At 42.9% G+C, this 19,049-nt stretch overlaps 1 protein-coding gene across 3 annotated transcripts in view; it reads left to right on the top strand.

Annotated features, from left to right (window-relative positions):
- Positions 1-18,866, top strand: part of TICRR (TOPBP1 interacting checkpoint and replication regulator) — a 38,039-nt gene extending 19,173 nt beyond the window's left edge. For all 3 annotated transcript variants that reach the window (XM_079954154.1, XM_079954153.1, XM_079954155.1), the window contains 18 exons: positions 683-821; positions 2,367-2,509; positions 2,717-2,926; positions 4,118-4,251; positions 5,387-5,487; positions 6,258-6,351; positions 7,779-7,858; positions 9,285-9,524; positions 9,802-9,898; positions 10,182-10,245; positions 11,201-11,347; positions 12,537-12,627; positions 12,766-12,827; positions 13,263-13,403; positions 14,650-14,795; positions 15,014-17,147; positions 18,014-18,133; positions 18,458-18,866. In XM_079954154.1, coding sequence (XP_079810280.1) covers positions 683-821; positions 2,367-2,509; positions 2,717-2,926; positions 4,118-4,251; positions 5,387-5,487; positions 6,258-6,351; positions 7,779-7,858; positions 9,285-9,524; positions 9,802-9,898; positions 10,182-10,245; positions 11,201-11,347; positions 12,537-12,627; positions 12,766-12,827; positions 13,263-13,403; positions 14,650-14,795; positions 15,014-17,147; positions 18,014-18,133; positions 18,458-18,573 — 4,259 coding nt within the window. In that variant the 3' untranslated portion in view covers positions 18,574-18,866. The remainder of the gene's footprint in view (positions 1-682; positions 822-2,366; positions 2,510-2,716; positions 2,927-4,117; positions 4,252-5,386; positions 5,488-6,257; positions 6,352-7,778; positions 7,859-9,284; positions 9,525-9,801; positions 9,899-10,181; positions 10,246-11,200; positions 11,348-12,536; positions 12,628-12,765; positions 12,828-13,262; positions 13,404-14,649; positions 14,796-15,013; positions 17,148-18,013; positions 18,134-18,457) is intronic.
- The last annotated feature ends 183 nt before the right edge of the window (positions 18,867-19,049 follow it).

Here is a 19,049-nt window from a genome sequence, read left to right as displayed (position 1 = left end):
GATGGGGCCAGAGTGGTCTTCCCCTTGCCATGATGTTTTTCCTGGGTGGAAGGGGATGCAGTTTCCCAATGGCCCTTGGTCCCATAGTTCCAACAGAAATCAACCAGAGTTGCTTCCCTTCTCCACTACCAGTGCCCTACCTGAATTGAGAAACTTGCCCTTAAAACATAACCCACCTTCTCTTGCAGCTGCACATTGCAGGGGAAGGTTGGTAACCAGGAGAAAGGCATCTTTAATCAGAACTTCTCATTGAGAAACCCCAGATAACCATCCAAGAAACTCCAGTGTTTGCTGGAATATAGCTTTAAAGCCACTGATCTGAAACAGTGATGCCCTGCCTGTTTAAAGCAGTTTTGTGTATCTAATGTCTATGTTGTGTTTGGGGGGCGGGGTGTTTGAATCTTTGCTCTGGTTAGTTTGCTATAGACTCATCCATATTGTTGGAAAGTAGAATTGTATGCAGATGACTTGGAAAATAAGGTCTTTTGAACTCTGGGGGATTAATTTCTAAGTAAATGAAATAAAATACCACCTTGAAGTATTGTTTTTAAAGAAAAGTATGGTATAATAAATAGTTAAATAACTAAATAAACATGCATAACATTTGCAACAACTTCATTCCTAACTGTGGGATAGACTGCAGCCGATATCATTCTCGGATGCTGTTATTCTGTCTTTGCAGACCCAGCAGAAACTCTGATTCCAGAATGGGCACAGCAGGAGCTGTCCTGCACCCACCCCTGGAGTCCTGCCGTGATTGAAGGCTGGTACTCTTTCTCAAACCTCTGTGGAGCAAGTTCTCACTTGATGGAATCATTCAGGTGATTCTTTTTTGCTTTGCCTTCAAAGCCAGTTTAATTTCGGGAAGAGCAGATCTGTGATGTGGAGGATTCTATAATCAGCCTTACAAAATATACAGTTGTACCTTGGAAGCTGAATGGAATCCATTCCAGAAGTCTGTTTGACTTCCAAAACGTTCGGCTTCCAATTGGCTGCAGGAAGCACTGCCGGATGTTCAGCTTCCAAAAGAACGTTCACAAACCGGAACACTCACTTCCGGGTTTGTGGTGTTCAGGAGCCAAAACGTTCAACTGCTAAGGCGTTCATCAACCAACGTATTACTGTATTTGCATTGGCTATGCCTTATCAGTTTTTTTCTTCTTCACATGATCTTTCCATGTTAAATAAATGCAAAATTAGAATTATATAATCCTAAGCATCTATTAAAGCCTGGGCGACAGACAACATGAAGGCTTCTTAGTGAGGATCAAAACACATAGATTATTTTCTGTGTTACAGTTACATTGTTATAGCTTGTCTCAGTGGTTTTGAAATGAATACAGTGGTGCCTCGCAAGACGAAAAGAATCCGTTCCGCGATTCTCTTCTTCTAGCGGTTTTTTTCATCTTGCAAAGCAAGCCCATTGACGGCTTAGCGGATTAGCGCTATTAGCGGTTTAGCGGCTTTTAGCGGATAAGCGGTTTAGCAGCTTAGAAAAGGGGGGGGGAGGAAAAAACCCCCGCAGGAACTCGCAAGACATTTTCGTCTTGCGAAGCAAGCCCATAGGAAATTCGTTTTGCGAAGCACCTCCAAAACGGAAAAACCTTTCGTCTAGCGAGTTTTCCGTCTTGTGAGGCATTCGTCTTGCGGGGCACCACTGTACCTAGTTTTGAGCGGTAAAATAGACCTACTCAGTAAACAGTCCCTTTACTGCCTGGTTAGATGGGTGAGGGTACATATGTATGAGGGAGGTTCTGATGACCACTTCTTCAGGCTGAGGGAGGGTTCTTATGAGAAATGGTCCCATCCCATTCTTGCCTTGGGTTATGGCATCAAGATTGCAGGGAGTCGGAGTGGGGGAAACATAAGGCTTTTATTGTGCCTGCTCCCTGGCAAAAACTCTTCAAAGTTCCCCGGTGGCACTTGGCTGATAAGAATGGGGCTTGGGTACCTGGGTACGGGTGTCCGGTTAATTTTTTCAAAGTCTAACATGAGCTTAATAAATGACAATGCAGCAGCCTAGACTGAATTAGCAAGCATTCCATGAAGGTGGTCCCAACCTCATTGTAGAGACTGAGCTATGAAGTAATGAGCAAAAATAATATTTACTCAGTAAAACAGACCAAATTTAAAATTGAATAAAAAAGATACGGTTTTCAGAGCTTCACATTTCAACATGAATGAATATGTCCTATTCAGACAAGAGTTTGGCCTCAGGTCTAGAATCACTAGGAAGACTTGCAGAGTTCAGTGGAGCTAGTTAGACATGCTACATATTCCAAGCTTTCAACTGTAGTGGAAAGGAAAATCTTTGCCTTTGCTGTCAAAATAAGATTTATAAACAGAAGCAATCTTTCCCTACACAGGTTGCTGCAGGCAGGGTCTTCTGCTGAGGAAAAGGAGGCTCCAAATCATGAAAGGGAACTTACCCACTGTCTGTCTGAATTTTACCAGAAGAAAGCCTCTGGCATCTCTACTACATCCCAACAGCGGGATCACAGGAAGAGACGTATGCACATTCCACTGTCACTTCTCCACCCTCTGTTCCATTCTTCAAGATAGCTGTCTCTCTTGTGCTTTAATAAACATGCTGCTTCTACTTGATTTTTTAAAAAGCTCTGCTTTATATGCATGTGGTATTCTTTTCTTCTGTTGGATGTGGTTCACTATGATTTCTCTAACTCAAAGTTATGCCTATGTCTATTGATTTGAGTAGGCGGAGTTCCCCGGACTCCCGTTAGGCAAAAAATGAAGACCATGCCTCGCTCCCTTCAAATGCTAAACGCTGCAAGGCTGAATGTAAAGGCTCAAAAGTTCCAGCCAGATGGAGAGATGCCAGTCAGTGAGAATGTTTCCCAAAAGCTATTACCGAGAAGATTGAATGATAAAGTGGAAGAAAGGGGGGAAGCAAAGAAAACCAAGATAGGTATGTACAAGATAAAGTCCTCTGCCTGCCCTGTCTTTTGGAGAGTGCAGAGAGGCTTTGTAGGAGAAGCAATGGATTTTGCAAAGGATTTGGAAGTAGAGGGGGAAGAAAAATGTTTAGGATATTCTAGCTGTAAGAGCCTGAGTAGAAGGCACTGTTCTAAACGTAGTAGAATTGTGGAGTATTTCTTGCTACTGGTGGCACCAGTATGGGGACTACTGCAATCTGTGAGCCAAGGTGTAAGAAACCTGCAATGGTAGAATTGCTTTTTTATTGCTCCCTCATTGGAAAAAGCATTTATGAAAGAACGTTCTTTCATGTGTGGTGGACCTGTAAAAGGGTAAAAGAGTATAGGGAAATAATTTATAATGCATTTGAAAAAATGTTTAAAAGCACCTTTCCAAAAAAAAAACACCCCAGAGTCCTTTTTGTTGGGGATAATTCAGACTGAAATTCCCAAGTGTCATAAAAGGTTATTTATGTATGCCACTACTGCAGCCCATGTTTTGTTAGCCCCAAAATGGAAAACGAGCAAGGTCCCAACCAAAGAAGAATGGCAGCTTAAACTGATGGAATATGTGCAGCTTGCAGACCTAACATACAGAACAAGAGAACAAGAACATTTATTTAAAGAAGATTGGAAAAAGTTTATTGAATATATGGGGGGAAATTGTGTACACTTGAAAACTCTGGCAGCATTAAGAAATATTCAACAGTGTAAACAAGTTTTGATGGAAGTAATAATAGAATACTGAATGTTTTAGTTTATATAAAATCCGCTAGGATTTATGCTGTGTAAAATGAACCATGGAAAGAAAAGAAGGGAATTCACTTATGTTTTAAGGTTGTATAAAAATACATTTTTTAAAAAAGGAGAAAGCATTTATGGTTGCCTACCCTGTAGGTAGTCAACACGGTGTCCTCCCGCTGTGGTCATACTTGAATTCCCTTAGCCCCAGCCAGCATGGCCCAGTGGTTGGGGTAATGGAAGTTGAAGTCCCTTCTACACCTGAAGGACACCATGTGGCTACCCCTGGCCATTCTTTTCTTTTACCTACAAGAGCTATGTGTTTCAAATAATCCTTTAGCACTATTCTTTAAGTGTTTGATTGCATGAACTGTTCATGGCAAGTTCTTGATTCCCCCGCACACACACACTTTGGTTTACCTATGTGTGCATTTGTTTTGAAGGCTTCAGGACTGAGGAGGAGATGCTTTCTTTTATATCTACAAACTACCAGAAGGCGGTGACAAGCGGAGAGAATTTGTTTGCGTATGCCCAGGAGACGGTGGCAGCTGTTAATGTGTTGCAGAAATCAAATGAGGTAGGGTAGCTAGACATGCCTGCTTTTCCATTTAAATATAAATGTATTGTAAGGGGTTTGGGGGTAGGGAGAATGTACAACAGGTTCTTAAAACATGAGGCGATTTCATTGCCATTTTAGAGTTGGAATGGAAATGGAAGAAAATACTGGGTATTCAGGCAGCAGCACCCATGAGGCCTTTCTTTACATAGCTCTGTGTGCCTGCAATGAGCACAACTTTGTGGGACACAGATGTCTTTTGCTGTAAAATATACCATCCATTGACCTCTTTTGGCAACATGCTTTGGGGAAATTTTGCTGGTTTTTTTTTCTTTTTTGCTGGTTTGCATTCCTCCCTCTAGTCCCTCTAATAATCAAAACAAGGATTCTGTTCTTGCACAAACCAAGATACTTCATCACAAAAAGGGGGTCCCTTCAGCTCAGTCCTAGATTATTCATCCAGAGCAGAGTTTTGGAACCTGTTGCTGGACTACAACTCACATCAGCACCAACCAGTATGGCTCGCGGTTGGGGGTGATGGGATCTGTGATCCGCCGACATCTGCAGAGTCAAAGGTTCCCCACCCTAATCCAGAGCAATAAATTGCAGGAATTGTGCTTCAAGCACAGTAGCAACATTCCCAGTGTTGGGATATATTTCCTGGTGAGAATCAGTGTGTTTGCTAAGGTCAAATTAGATGGCATGTTACATGCATGGTTGTGCTTAATGTCTCATCTGGTTTGGTGCTAAATCTTGCCGGCAGTGGCAAATACACATTTTTGTGTTGTACATGCCCTTTTCTTAATAAATCAATTAAAAACCTTTAATCCTTGAACCTAGTTGTTTGTCCATTGCTATTTGAGTTTACATGCTGGGTGTAACTGCACTGAACCTAGGAAATACTTAAAAAAACTGAAGCTGGTAGGAAGCCTGAAAGTAAAGATCCATTGTTAACATTTTATATCCTAACACAAAACCCCCTAGAAGTCTTAACCCTGTTGCTCCTGAATGTCTCCTTGACACTGATCATTCTGCCCACTCAAATATTTCATTTTGCCCTTGCAATTAAACAGTTCAGCTATTATTTCATTGCGTTGCTTCTAAAGTTGCTGTCTGTCCTCGGAGCGTTACATGCTTTCTGATTTTAAATCTACAGGCAGCTGTTGTGGATACAATCCGAAGCAATCTCCTGAAAACCAGCAAAGCCCTCCGTCAGCAGCTTGGCAATGATCCTGATAAGGAAATCAAAGTCAGAGAGTACGAGACGCTATTACTTTCCCAGATAGGTTGTTCTGATAATTGTGGAATAGATTGCTGTAGTACTGAAGAGATTGCCTTACCAAATTCTCTTGTGCAGTAGTGGAGGAATTCACTAGTGAACGCTTTCCTACAAAAATAACAATTACCCTTTGTTTTAATTTTCAAGGATAGCTTTGTGTAGTGGTGTGTACCATCTAGATAATATGCTGAATGTGTAAACAACCTTGCAAAATCACTTTATGTTAATCTGTTTTACAATGTTTGTGTACTGCTTTTGATAGGCAGATATCACCCTTGCACTAACAAACCAGAATACCAGTCAATATCCATGGTATCTTAACAATAACGTGTGGCTCCTTGCTCAGCTTTTTGGAAGATGGTGGCAGCAAGGAAGGCACTGGGTGGAAACATTTGTAGCTCTTCCTGCTGCTAATGTTGCTACTACAGTGGTACCTCGGGTTACATACGCTTCAGGTTACATACGCTTCAGGTTACAGACTCCGCTAACCCAGAAATAGTGCTTCAGGTTAAGAACTTTGCTTCAGGATGAGAACATAAATCGTGCTCCGGTGGCGCAGCAGCAGCAGGAGGCCCCATTAGCTAAAGTGGTGCTTCAGGTTAAGAACAATTTCAGGTTAAGAGCAGACCTCTGGAACGAATTAAGTACTTAACCCGAGGTACCACTGTACTCTCAGGAGGTGATATAAAATTAGCAGCAGGGCATACCTTCTCTTCCATTCATATTTCCCTCTCCCTCTCTTTAATAGGTGTCAGCTTCAGGTCTATCTGCGCCTTGAAATGTGCCTGCAGTGCCCTTCTTTGCAAAACAGCACAGATGGGATGGAACAGCTTGTGGAAGAGGTAGATGAACAAGCCTTGCCTCTGCGTTCCAGAAGTTGAAAACAGCAATTCTCAGCCAGCATGTGAAATCTTCACATCTCAGTTGCTGTTGAGCAGCAACTATGGTCTTGGTGACCCGGCCAGCGTATAACATGGAACCAAACAATAGCTTAGCACAAATGAACAAAAGTGCTGCTTCCTGGTGTGAAGATCACTGCCATTCCACTCTTCGCCTGGTCTTGCTGCTGCTGGACTTTGCAGGGATAAGCTGTTGTTTGTCTCAGGGTTAATGTCCAAACCCCGGCTCGTGGTTTATCTCATTCCAGACAAGTCACAAGCTTGTAACCAAAGTTTGTTCTTAGTGTACCACTCTTCATTTGTCTGTTAGGTTTGGGATGCACTGCTAATTTAAACATTGACGTAACCATGCCAATCGATTAAACATGTCAGTTGACATGTTTAATTGGAGATAAGTCATTGTTAACATTTGTTAAAGACTATTTTGCATGAAAAAGAAAGTGAATTAATTAAATTTGGATTGGAGGAATGAGGATAAGGTTTGTTTTTTAGAAAGTGGCTTTGTTGGGTGTTATATTGGAGTAGATGAAGTGAATATTGTTTATATATAGCTGACAGACGAAGTCCTCTACCTTCTGATTTATTTATTTTTTAAAAACTACAGTGGTGCCTCGCAAGACAAAAAGAATCCGTTCCGCGATTCTCTTTGTCTAGCGGTTTTTTCGTCTTGCGAAGCAAGCCCATTAGCGGATTAGCGGCTTTTAGCGGATAAGCGGCTTAGCGGCTTAGAAAACGGGCGGGGGGAGGGAAAAAAACCCGCAGGAACTCGCAAGACATTTTCGTCTTGCGAAGCAAGCGCATAGGAAATTCGTTTTGCGAAGCACCTCCAAAACGGAAAACTCTTTCGTCTAGCGAGTTTTCTGTCTTGCGAGGCATTCGTCTTGCAGGGCACCACTGTATCTTCTATTTCTTTTCCTTTATTTCTCTCTTTCTCTTTCTTTATTCCTTTCTCCCCTTCCCTCGCCACTTCTCTTTATGTTTTTTATTGTAAGATTTAAGATGTAAGGTTTAAGATTTTAGTTTGGACAAAAAGAGGAAAAAAATGATACTAAGTTTTTTATTTTTCTTCATAAGCCTCGATAAAATGTATTCAAACAAACGTTGACTTAGCCCTGGATCTCATGGGTCTAGGAAAGGAGCACAGCAACCATAGTGTTCACTCCAGGAACCTGCATGTTTGCTCATTTGTGCTTAAGTCAAGGTTTGGCTTTATGTTATATCTGAACAAAGGTCAATGAGGCCATAGTGGAAACAGCAGAACTGCACATTTGTTTGTTCACGCTAAATCATGCTTTGGCCTGGCATTACATGTGAACTGGCCTGCTATCATTAACCCTTGACCAATTTTTTGCCACTCAACTTGCTTGCAGATGACAGAGATGCTGCGGATTTTGTGTTTGACTGAAGACCCAGGATACCTCGCCAGGTTTTTGGAAGAAGTTGTAGAAACGTAAGTGCTCTTGTGTGCTGGCTAATTTTATTCATTCATTTACAAACCAATGAGTGGAGCAGGGAAGGCTGAACAAATTCTGTTATGCAGAGGACTTGAAAGCTGCATGGCTATTAATGTAGAACATGAGCTAAAGAGCTGGTTGTCTGAATTGCCAGTATTTTATGTTTATCATTCTTAGGCTCATTGCAGCCTTCCTGAACCAGAATTAAAACAAAATTGACTGTATTTCAACTTCTCACTATTTAAATAGCTGGGGATGTTTCAAATTAAGTTTAGGGTGTGTTTTTTCTTCTCTAGCTGCTACAAATTTATTTGGGGTTGCATCCAACGTTAGTCTTACTCAGAGTAGGTCCACTGAAATTAAGAGACATGACCAATTTAGGCCCAGGCCCATGAATTTCACTGAGTTTAATCTAAATAATACTTTGGTTTCTTTTGGTTGATGTTTGTTTGAAGTTTCCAAATATATACCAGAGTACTTGGGCAGTACTGTTACTTGATAGAGTGTAGTAAATTTGTTTATTCACTTGTAAGCATATTTATATACCATCAATTCATTAGAGATATCAGAGCAGTGTGTAACAAATCTGTAGGTGGTATATTGCTTTATTTCACTGGTTAAGATTTCTGCTCATCGATTTCAATTGGCCCTACTTTTGAGCAAACATACAGAAGATCTCAGGTGGCACAATGGGTCAGTGTGTCTGGCTCTTAGCCAGAAGGTTGGTGGTTCGAGCCCACCCAGGGGGTTGGACTAGATGACCCTCAGGGTCCCTTCCAACTCTATGGTTCTATGATTCTAAGATTGCACTGTTAATCCATTGAAGGCACAAGAAGTATTTTGGTTGCTCAGCTGGATACTTGGTTGTGTGAAAACTTCCTGGCTGGGCTAAATCGTCAAATGAAGGAAACATAACTCAGTTGGGAAAGGGGGATGATTGGGCTGGTAGTGAGTGAACATGCCTTCTGATTGATTTATTTTTATGGCAGATTTGTATGCTTTCCATTACAGTGGTGTCTCGCAAGACGAAATTAATTCGTTCCGCGAGTTGCTTCGTCTTGCGATTTTTTCGTCTTGCGGAGCGCGGGTATTAACGGCTTTAAGAAAAAGGAAGCAAACCCGCAAGACATTTTCGTCTTGCGAAGCAAGCCCATAGGGAAATTCGTCTTGCGAAGCACCTCGAAAAACGGAAAACCCTTTTGTCTAGCGAGTTTTTCGTCTTGCGAGGCACTCATCTTGCGGGGCACCACTGTATTGCCACAACCACCCCTCTTCTTCAACTGAAACCATAGGCTTAAAAGCAAGAGCTTGCAAGTTTAATAATAAAGTCGGGTGCAGAATCTGGTAACAAAATCTCACAGAGGTTAGAGTCTTTGGTAAGTAGCATGTCTGATGCATGCTTGTGTTATGATGTCTCTGTAGGTACCTGGAATCTATGCCAAAGACCCTTGGGGATTTGTACTACAGCCTGGGGACACAGATTCCCCCAAAGCTGGCCTCTGTCCTGCCAGCAGACTTCTTCAGTGACGATTCCCTCAGTCAGGAGAGCCAAACCCCATCCCTGCCTCCTTCTGCATCCTCAGTTCCTGTTTCCAGAACAGCTTCCTTAAGTACCGATGCAGAACAACTGGAAGAACTACGCACCAGATCTGCCAAGAAAAGGTGATTGCAAGGCGTAAATGGCATTGAATTAAAATTAGATTGGGTTGCAATTTCTTTCTCAATAAGGAAATTCCTTCTGAGGTTTATCAAAGGAGATTGCAAACATTTCAAAGGTGGGTCCATGTGGGCTTCCTGTTGGTGTTAGATTACCTTGTGGGCAGCGTGGGAGAATGTCACTTCATGTTAAAAACAATGAACCTTCCTTCAAGGTGGCCGCATGAAAAGCCCCAACTTTTTAAAAAAATTGTTTGCTCAAGATTTTACTTTGTACTTCTAGAAAGAATACGCTGGCCAGACACCGGAGTGTAACAGAAGCATCGCAGAACTTGCGCCAAATAGAGATTCCTCAAGTACCCAGAAACCGTACTAGGAAGGTAACCCCCCCCCCCCCCCCGCAATATCTTTCTGGAAAACCAGAAAATGCATGTAGCAGCTGTAAAACTCCTGCATCTCTATGCCTGTTTGAATAGCCTTTCTGAAATTCAGTTGTTAAACACCTTTATATGGAAAGCTGTTGCACTAATTTAGTTTTCACTGGAACGAAGGGAAGTCCTTTTCTAAATAAATGGATTTCAGTTTCCGGCATTATATTTTCCCCATTACCTATAAATAGATGTAATTTTGAAATCATTCTAATACTATATTCTAATAATTTAGGACAGCTCTCATGTGTGCCTTGATGTGAAATCAGTACCATCTGTACAGAAAGTGGCAGTGCAAGGTAAGCTGCTTCTTCCTTCCTTATTAGAGAACTAGCTGGTAGGGTGTGATCTGATTCAGATTAACCCCTTGGAGGGATTTCGGGCTTGTCTAGAGGTGAAGCAAGAGGTCTGTATACTAGTGGACCTATTAGTTTGCAATTTGGCGAGTTTCTTCCCCAGAGGCATCTCTCCTGTCCTCAATTTTCAGACCAATTGCCCACAATACACTAGGAGAAATTCAATTATTCCTTTTTTTAGTCCATCCCAAAACTAACCACTAAAGCTGACTTTCTCAAATTTGGCACAGTGCTTACCCTTTATTGGTTTATTTAAAGAATATCCATATATATGTTTTGAAAGCTTTGTCCAGGCTTATGAGGATGGAAATTTTTTTCTATTTACCAAACTTTTGATCCAACAATAAGTGCCATGAAATGTGCATTTATTGCCAGAGTCCCTAGTGTCTATCGATAGTAATCCAGAATGTGTCACTGAATTCAGGTTGTGCATTGTGAAGTATAAATGCTGTGTAAAATCTTGCTGGAATCTGAGGAGAGAAGCAATTCGTATTTCCACTGCGTTCAACAGGATATGTGATTCAATTCAGCAGCGATGCATTTGGGCTCTGTGTGATTCATATTCTGGATCTTCTTAATTTCTTGAGAGTTAGATCCAATGGTAATCCTACTCAGAGTAGAGCCACTGAAATTGATGGACATGACTAACTAAGCCCATTAATTTCAATGGGTCTACTTAGGATAGAATTTAGTTGGATACAACCTAGCGTCTCTCTTTTGGTTCTCTGTGTGTCCAGGATTTAAAACAAAGAAAAAATATTTAAGTATGAAAAAAATTAATCTGACTGTTTATATGAGTTCTTGGATTTTGAACTGCACAAAAAGATCATATTTTCTCCAGAGTGTTTTGTCTTGTGAACAGCAATCAAAACTTCTTTTGGCTTTTTGATGCTTCCAGAAGTGACAAAGGTACGAAGGAACCTCTTCAATGAAGAAATGCTTCCTCCAGGCAAAAGATCCCTATCAAAGATTCCTCGAAGCCAGTCAGTATCAGCTGTAGAAGGTTTAAAAAACAGGCGGAAACGAGCTAAGGAGTGTGCAAGAGGTGAGAGGTTAGATAGATAGGTAATTTATTACTGTCAGAGACCAGCTTATAAAACACTCTTGGGGTACAGTCACAGAAGGAAAACAAGCAATTAAAACAATGTACAACAATAAATTTAAAAACAATGTACAACTATAAACTACCGCAGGGAGCTGACCCAGAGTCACCCATAGAACCGAGTTTGGGGATTTTCTTAACAAACTAGTTTGAGATGAGAGATGGTCTGCGCCTACAGATCTGTACACAGGATCTGGTGACCATCCAGGGCATCTTCCGATCTTTGCCTAACAGGAGAAGGTCAAATTTTTGCTTTTCCAAGAGGTCAGCGAGCCTCAACAGTAGGGGATCAGTGGTCTTGCTACGTGCCTCTTCATAAAAGGGACATCTAAAGAACAGGTGCTCTGGGCTTCCTATCTCCCCCAATGAACAGGCGCAAAGTCTCTGAGCTTATGGGACTTTTTTCAAGGCTCCTTCCAGGACCGGCCAGGGCAGAGCTGGGCTTCTGGCGAGCGTAAAGGCCCTTCTTGCATTTTTAGATATGAGAAAGAAGAGATATGCTGCCAGGGCAGCTATCTCTCTCTCAATTTCTCCAATTTTATAGTCGGGGCACCTTGAACAGCCCCGTTGTCTATCGGTGTCAATGACTCTAGGTGAGAGGTTACTTAAATGAGTGCTTTGCTGTACAGGCAGCGACTGTTGTGCGTGCGTCCCATCTGTGTGCAACACATTCATTGCTCCAAACCCAGAAGTGACCCAAAAACATCACAAAAGGGGATGAGGCATGGGCAGAACAGGGTGTTTGCAGGCTTTTTCAATAGTGTTTCAGATGTACACAATTTCACTTAAATGTGTGGTGCCTTGGAATGTAACTCCCACTGCTTGTCTTGGCTTATGTAGGGCAAAAGGAGTAAGTGGGAAAGTATGGAACACCAGGGAAGGTGTCTACTATGAAAGGGATTAAGTGAATGAGGAGTCAAGAGGACTTCCCACCCCAGAGAGTCAAAGGGTATTTGGGAAGTGATGGGAAGGGAAAAACTTGGGGGGGGGGGAGCTGAAGCTGTTTGCAATCTGAAAAAGTACTTCCTTCTAAACTTCAAACCTTAAATATGTTATCCTCACCTGGCTTACACAACACAAGTCATTGTGCAGACTTGCTACCTTACGATAATTATTCTTTGGTCTTTTTCAGATAATCTCAAACTGCTGACCAAGAGTGTGGCAGAAACACCGTTGCACAAGCAGATCTCCAGGCGGCTGCTGCACAAGCAGATTAAAGGCCGGTGAGTGAAGGCACCAGATTCACTGATCAAGCAACTTACTGTTTTTGATAGAAAGTGGAACTTTTTTGGGTAGCTTTCTGCACTTGGATGTCCTTTGTCATTGTGCTTGAACTTCTAAAAGCGGTGTTTCCTTCATAGGAATTCAGACCCTGGATCTGAAGTTGGCATTGTAGAAGAATCTCCTGAAAAAGCCATACCATGTAGGTATTGATTTTATGTGACCTTTTTATTTGCATGTTTGGGGAGCTCCGGCTCCTTTGGCAGTAGCTTAAATTCACTTGTTAACAGAGCAGAAGGTGGCAAGAATTCCATTTTTTTAAAAAAAATTATCCTACCTTTTGTTCAAGGAGTTCTGGACAGTTTACAGTGAGTATGGGGAACATGTTGGATTCCAACATCAGTCACAGCCATCCAGCATGGCCAGTGGTAGTCCAGCAATATCTGGGAAGATCACTGGTTCTCCCTCCATTTTATCATCTCAACACTCGGACACGACTGAATGACTAAACAACAACAACAAAATGCTGAGTTGCAGCACCAGTTCTTAGATTCCCCTTTATTGGTGGCACTGACTTGGTACTATATGGCTTTGAGTTTAAAGACAAACCTTGTTTCTCCCACATACAAACCCAAAGGTGGATTAAGAAGAAGTCCACGGATCAAGCAACTTTTACAGGATAGAGCAGTCTCTGGTTCCTTCTACTGCTCTCAACCCAGCAAGAAGAGTGTACAGCAAATGCAGTCGGAAGCACCTGATGTACAAGACAATTTAACAGGTATGGAAGCAAGCAACAGATTGCTTTTGGTTCCAGGGATTGATTACAAGATTGGCTTGAAAACACATGAGAGTTCAGTCAGAGGCAAAGTAGATGCTGCTTTATTTTACCTGAGTGTTCCTACTGTGCTATTTGCGCTACCTGCAACTTTTCTATTGTTTATTTGTCTGGGAGATTTTGTACTTTTCTTCTAATGCTTGTTTGATGTTGTACTGTCATGAAAAACTCTATAAATAAAAGGTCTTTTTAAAGACAAAATAGACGTTAATATACATCTGCTGGATGTTCAAGCTCCCTTATGTTTCTCCATCAAAACAAATTGATTACCCAATAATAATAAAAAATGATAGACACTCGTTTCTCAAACAGACTGATTTTCACACAAAATCAGCAACACACAACAACATGTCGTGAGCTTGCTGTATCCTTTCTTTCAGAATATTGAAGGGAGAGGTAAGCAAGCCTCCTTGGGTAGGGTATTCCACAGGTACAGTACCACAACCTAAAACTACTCTCCCCATATTTCCTTGGAGGCGGACAGCCCCACTTCTCAGTGGTAGATGGATTGGTACAGAAAATGACTGTCTATCTAACAGTCACCTGGGTCCTACCCCTACTTCCATTCATTCCTTCTGCAGGTCTCCTAGTTCGCTAGTGATATTCATATGTCTGCCATAAGTACAGTTGTACCTTGGGTTAAGAACTTCATTCTGGAGGTCCGTTCTTAACCTGAAACTGTTCTTAACCTGAGGTACCACTTTAGCTAATGGGGCCTCCCACTGCCGCCGCCAAGCAATTTCTGTTCTCATCCTGAAGCAAAGACCCGAGGTACTATTTCTGGGTTAGCAGAGTCTGTAACCTGAAGTGTCTGTAACCTGAAGTGTCTGTAACCCAAGACACCACTGTACATGATAGAGGGCAATTTGAAACAGATAGTAAAAGGGAGGTCTAACCTGTCCCTGCATGCTAACTTGTCCCTCCAGTTGCAGTTGTAGGAGATACCTGCCACTTCTTGTTGTAGCTGCTGAAAGTAATTATTCCACTTTGTCACCACAGAGACCAAGGTTTGTATGGCACGGTCTCAGTGTAGCAAGTCAGACATCTACAAGTTGGAAATGTTTGGTTTGTAGTTACTAATTAGTTCATGCCAATGTGGGTAGCCAGGTACATGCTGCCTTAAAAGCTTGCTGACACTTAAAAGCAGCTGACACTTGTGTGGACTGTTTGCTATCTTTTTGTTTTACAGGCTTGGCATCTCCTCTTGTGAAAAAAGCCATCCAGTCCCCAAAGAGCCTTCTCTTTGGAGCAGTTCTTGATGTGTTTGGTTCTGAAGGGATGGACTCACCCAGAACAAGAAGAAAAACTTTAGCCTCCAGTGAGCTTGTTTATCAGGTAAAATTGTTGCCTTATGTTTCTTTCCATACCTACTTATCTAGTCTACATGCCTTCTTAATTTCCCACTACTAGTGTACAGCCTTAATATGTAATGTCAATAGTTAAATACATAAGTGATTTTGTAAGTAGAAATGATATTAAGCTCAATATGTAGCCTGTTCTGTTACTGTAGTCCTAGACAAAAGCAGTTACTCATTTTCACTCTCCTTCCACAGACACCAAGGAAAGCATCTCTTCGGTCTTCCCTGAAGCTCTTAAGTCCCCCTAATAACACACCGAGAAGAACTTTTCTGGAGAAGCTACAGCAGACCCCCCAAAAGAGCCAATCCCCAAAGCATAGTGCAGCCAAAAGTTTGGGAAATCTCTTCTCACCTTGTAGACAGAAGAGCAAGTCCTTGCCTGAAGCCACGAAAATGAAAGGGGATTGTCTTGCACGCATGGCTCTGATGAAGGAAATCTTTTCTTCCCCACACAAGGCAGCAGAGCTGAAATCTTCTGGAAAGCAGGCAGGGGATGAGGGGCCTGATGATGTATTTGCTTCGCCTGCAAGTGGTTCCTGTTCGGCAGCTGCTCTGCTCTCTCCATTGCCATCAAATTCACCAGGAACGTGGCTCTCACAACTGCCGTCCCCAAGGCGCTCCTTGAGAGTTGCCTGGAGAATTGCCTCTCCAGCTTCTGTTCAGAAACAGCCTCTTGAGACAGAACAACCTACAGAGCCACTTTCAGCATTGGAGCTGGACTCTCCGGTGTCAGAAATGACACCTGCGGTATTCAGAGGCAGACTTTCAGAACCGTCTTCAAGTCCAAAGAACACCAAGCTTAGTGAAACCTTTTCCCCACCTGGTGATCCTGTTTTGATGCCCGATGTTAACTCATTGCCATATAGCCCACCCCCAAATGCCATAGCCACATCCACACTTTCTCCTGCTGGGACTTGGGATCTGCGCAGGAAGTCTTGTACTCTCCAAAAGACTCCTTTGAAACACCAGGAGGTCACAAACATGTACCCAGCCAAAGCCCTCCAGTCGCCTGCCTGCCTGCCTGCCGAGCCGCATCCGTGCTATACCAACTTGAATCTTTTTGCTAAAACCAAAGCAGAGAACACCCCCTCTGTGAAGAGACGTGGAGTGAGGACTCCAAGTAAGAGGAGGGGGTTAGAAAGACACCTGCCTCCTGAGCTCTCCACAAAGGACCACATGCTTCTCCCAGATGCTGTGGTTCTGTGCGAGCGCCTAGATGCTTCCTCTCTAACCAATGTGTTCGCCACTGGCAGTTCTGAAGCAGAAGGTGGCCCAGGTACAGTTTTGCCAGGGGAGAAGGCAGTAAGTCTGCAGCCTCTGCTCCTCCAGAGCCCTCCTGCGTGTGACCAGGCCTCCTTGCCTGAAACCCCAAAGTCTGGTTCAAGTGCCTATTCACTGCGTCACACCCCAGACAGAAGGCAGCGGGAGGCTGCAGCACGGCTGGGGAAGCCCGAGAAGGGGGCAACATTCAGCACACCTAGGACTGCTCACACTCTGCCTCTTGCAACGAGCCCGCGAACTTACGAGATTGAGCTCGAGATGCAAGCTTCTGGCCTGCCCAAGCTCCGAATTAAAAGGGTTGGCTCTGGGCCAGCTTTGGATCCTCAGTCTCATTTGAAGTCTGGAAAGCCCAAAGGAGATGAAAGCGATCTTGCTGCAGGGGATCTTTCCGTGACCTGGTGCGGCAGGCACTCTGGGAAACTGGAAACCGTCTCCATCTCGCCATCTTGTAATCGATCCGCTCACAGTACCCCTGCGAAGTTTGGGGGCGGGGGGCAGACCTATATATGTCAGTCGTACACTCCAACTCATTGCACCCCCAACTCCACTTCCCCATCCCAGGGCAATGTAGGCCTTCCCTGGACACCTTCTCCAAAGCATAAAGGGAAAGTGACCCCTGAAGCAATCAAGGACTGGCCGCGAAGGAAAAGGGCCACTGTGGGCTGCAGCAAAAGCGAGAGGCATGTGGAGGTGGCTGGGGAAACTAGAGCTTCCGACCTTCTTGGCGTCAATAAAGCACTGCCTTTGGGGGACTTTGAACTTGAAGGCATCTGTAGGCTTGAGGACCAGTCGCCTTGCAGCGATGCAGAGCCCAGTGGAGACGAGAGCACCTGCAGAGGGACCCCTGGCCTTAAGTTCAAAAAAAGGCCCTTTGGCCATATGTCTCCTGAGGAGGAAGTCAGCCAGCAAGTGAAAAAAAGGCACTGCACAAAGAGAGGCAACCCAAACACGGCAGTGTATGCAGCCGAACTGCTGAGTACAGGAAAAGGTGTGGCATCCTTAAACAAGACAATACTGGAAGAGCAAGAGGAGGTCTTCAGCATTTCAGGTAATTTTGGACTGAAATTCAGCTACAGTGAAAAGGAAGAGTAGAGGATACAAACAGAGAAAAGCCTCCTTTACATCTTTCCACACATACCTTTATTGCTCTAGAATTACCCTCTGGCCAGCCCTACCAACACACCAAGCATGGCTCAGTCTTTAAAAAATCCCAGCTGCAGGAACCATTCAACAGTGTACCTGCTTGGTTGTGGCATGGTAGATCCAAAGGTCATGCCTTTGAGAAGGGCCTTGAATCAAAACTTAATCTCTTCCAGCTCTGCTTTTATGAACTTTCAACTTACTTACTACTGTCTTTTATTTAATTAATACTCCCACTATTATGCCAAATTTATACAGCACCATTAATCTGCATTGCAATTTACAGGGTTAACAAACAAGTCTAATTGCTTCCCTAATGAGCTAGTGGTATTTCTTTCCCCCCAGCAGTTTGGGAGCAACACACATCTTGTGTCAAGGGCTATCAGTGGATCAGATGTTTTTAAGATGCAGTCCTATGCACACTTCATTGGAAGTAGACTCCATCGAGCATAGTGGGACTTAAGAGTAAATTTGCATAGGATTGTTCTGTTAATTTATTAAAGGCAGATAACTAAACAGTCAATTTGCATATTACCAAACTGTCGACCAGTCGTTTAGATATGTCTTAACTTTCCTTCAGTATTTTAGAATTTAGTAAACAGAAGGTTGCACTTACATGCTCAAAGGAAGGATCAAGCTGTAGTTGATTAATCTATTCACCTTAACCCAAGCCCTGTTTTTGCCATTTTGCACATATGAATACTACATAGCTACCAGAAGTGTTGGAACCTCCGACCAGGGTTTGTGATATTAATCTTTTGTCACGTCTCCTAGGTATGACTCCACCAACGTCTTCAGGGAAGAGCACAGTCTCTGCTACTGGACTTCGGGCACTGACGCAGTCCCCGCTGCTCTATCAAGGCCACACCACATCCCTGAGGAAATGGCCCACAGGTAAATGCAGTTTATTTGAACCTCTGAGTGGTGTTTCAAAAGAAGCCTGAACTGCAAAGAGCCAAATTGCCCACACATATATAGTCCAAAGCTTCTTGTAAGACCTTCCTGTAGCAATAAAATACCCAGTTCCCTTTATAGCCTTCATGTCCTGTTCTGTGAGAACCTATTCTTAAACTGCTTTGGGTTCTTTCACCATCTATTCGATATTTTGCTCTCTCATGGAAAGTTGCTGTTCCACAGAGGGAAATAGCTGACTTACAACTGCTTGCCTCTCCTGTCTATGCCTGCCAGTATTTTTCATATTATTGCTTTCCTCCACAGGAGACAACAGTGATGTATTTGGAGCTGCAGCTGAAGACCTCTCCCCCTTTCACAGTACAACCAGGAGACAACATTCCATCAGGAGGACCTACTCACGGAAAAGGCTGCTCAGCTGAGCCTGGGGAAAAGATGGTGAAAATACTTGGGAGCCTGATGACAAAGCCATTTTGGATGACTTTAAAACCAAAATGAAGATAATATTGCCAGCCACAATGGAAGCACCTCTTGCTCATGATCTCACAGTTGTGTTCTGGGAGGAAAAGCTGTACTGTCTCCATATAAATCTAAGCTATGAGCGTGTCATCATAGGGCTCCTCCCAGGGTTTAAGCACTAAAGGATATAAATGATGGGTGAAACTGACTGCTTTTAAAAAGTACTTTTGTAAAATAAATTAATATGATAAGTTGCTTTTATGGTACTGAAAGAATGTTCTTTATTTGTGCTAGCTAAATACTAGGGAACTGACTATCTTTTATGCACCACGCAAAACGCAATTTCACATCTTCCTTGCCATGAAACGAAGGAAACTAATATTTATTGTTAGGTTTTAAAGCTCATAAATTAACTGAAAGTAATTAGCATCAGTCTACC

The sequence above is a fragment of the Podarcis cretensis genome (assembly GCF_951804945.1).
Source record: "Podarcis cretensis genome assembly, chromosome: 14".
Lineage (NCBI taxonomy): Eukaryota > Metazoa > Chordata > Lepidosauria > Squamata > Lacertidae > Podarcis > Podarcis cretensis.
This window is presented reverse-complemented; position numbering and strand designations above follow the sequence as displayed.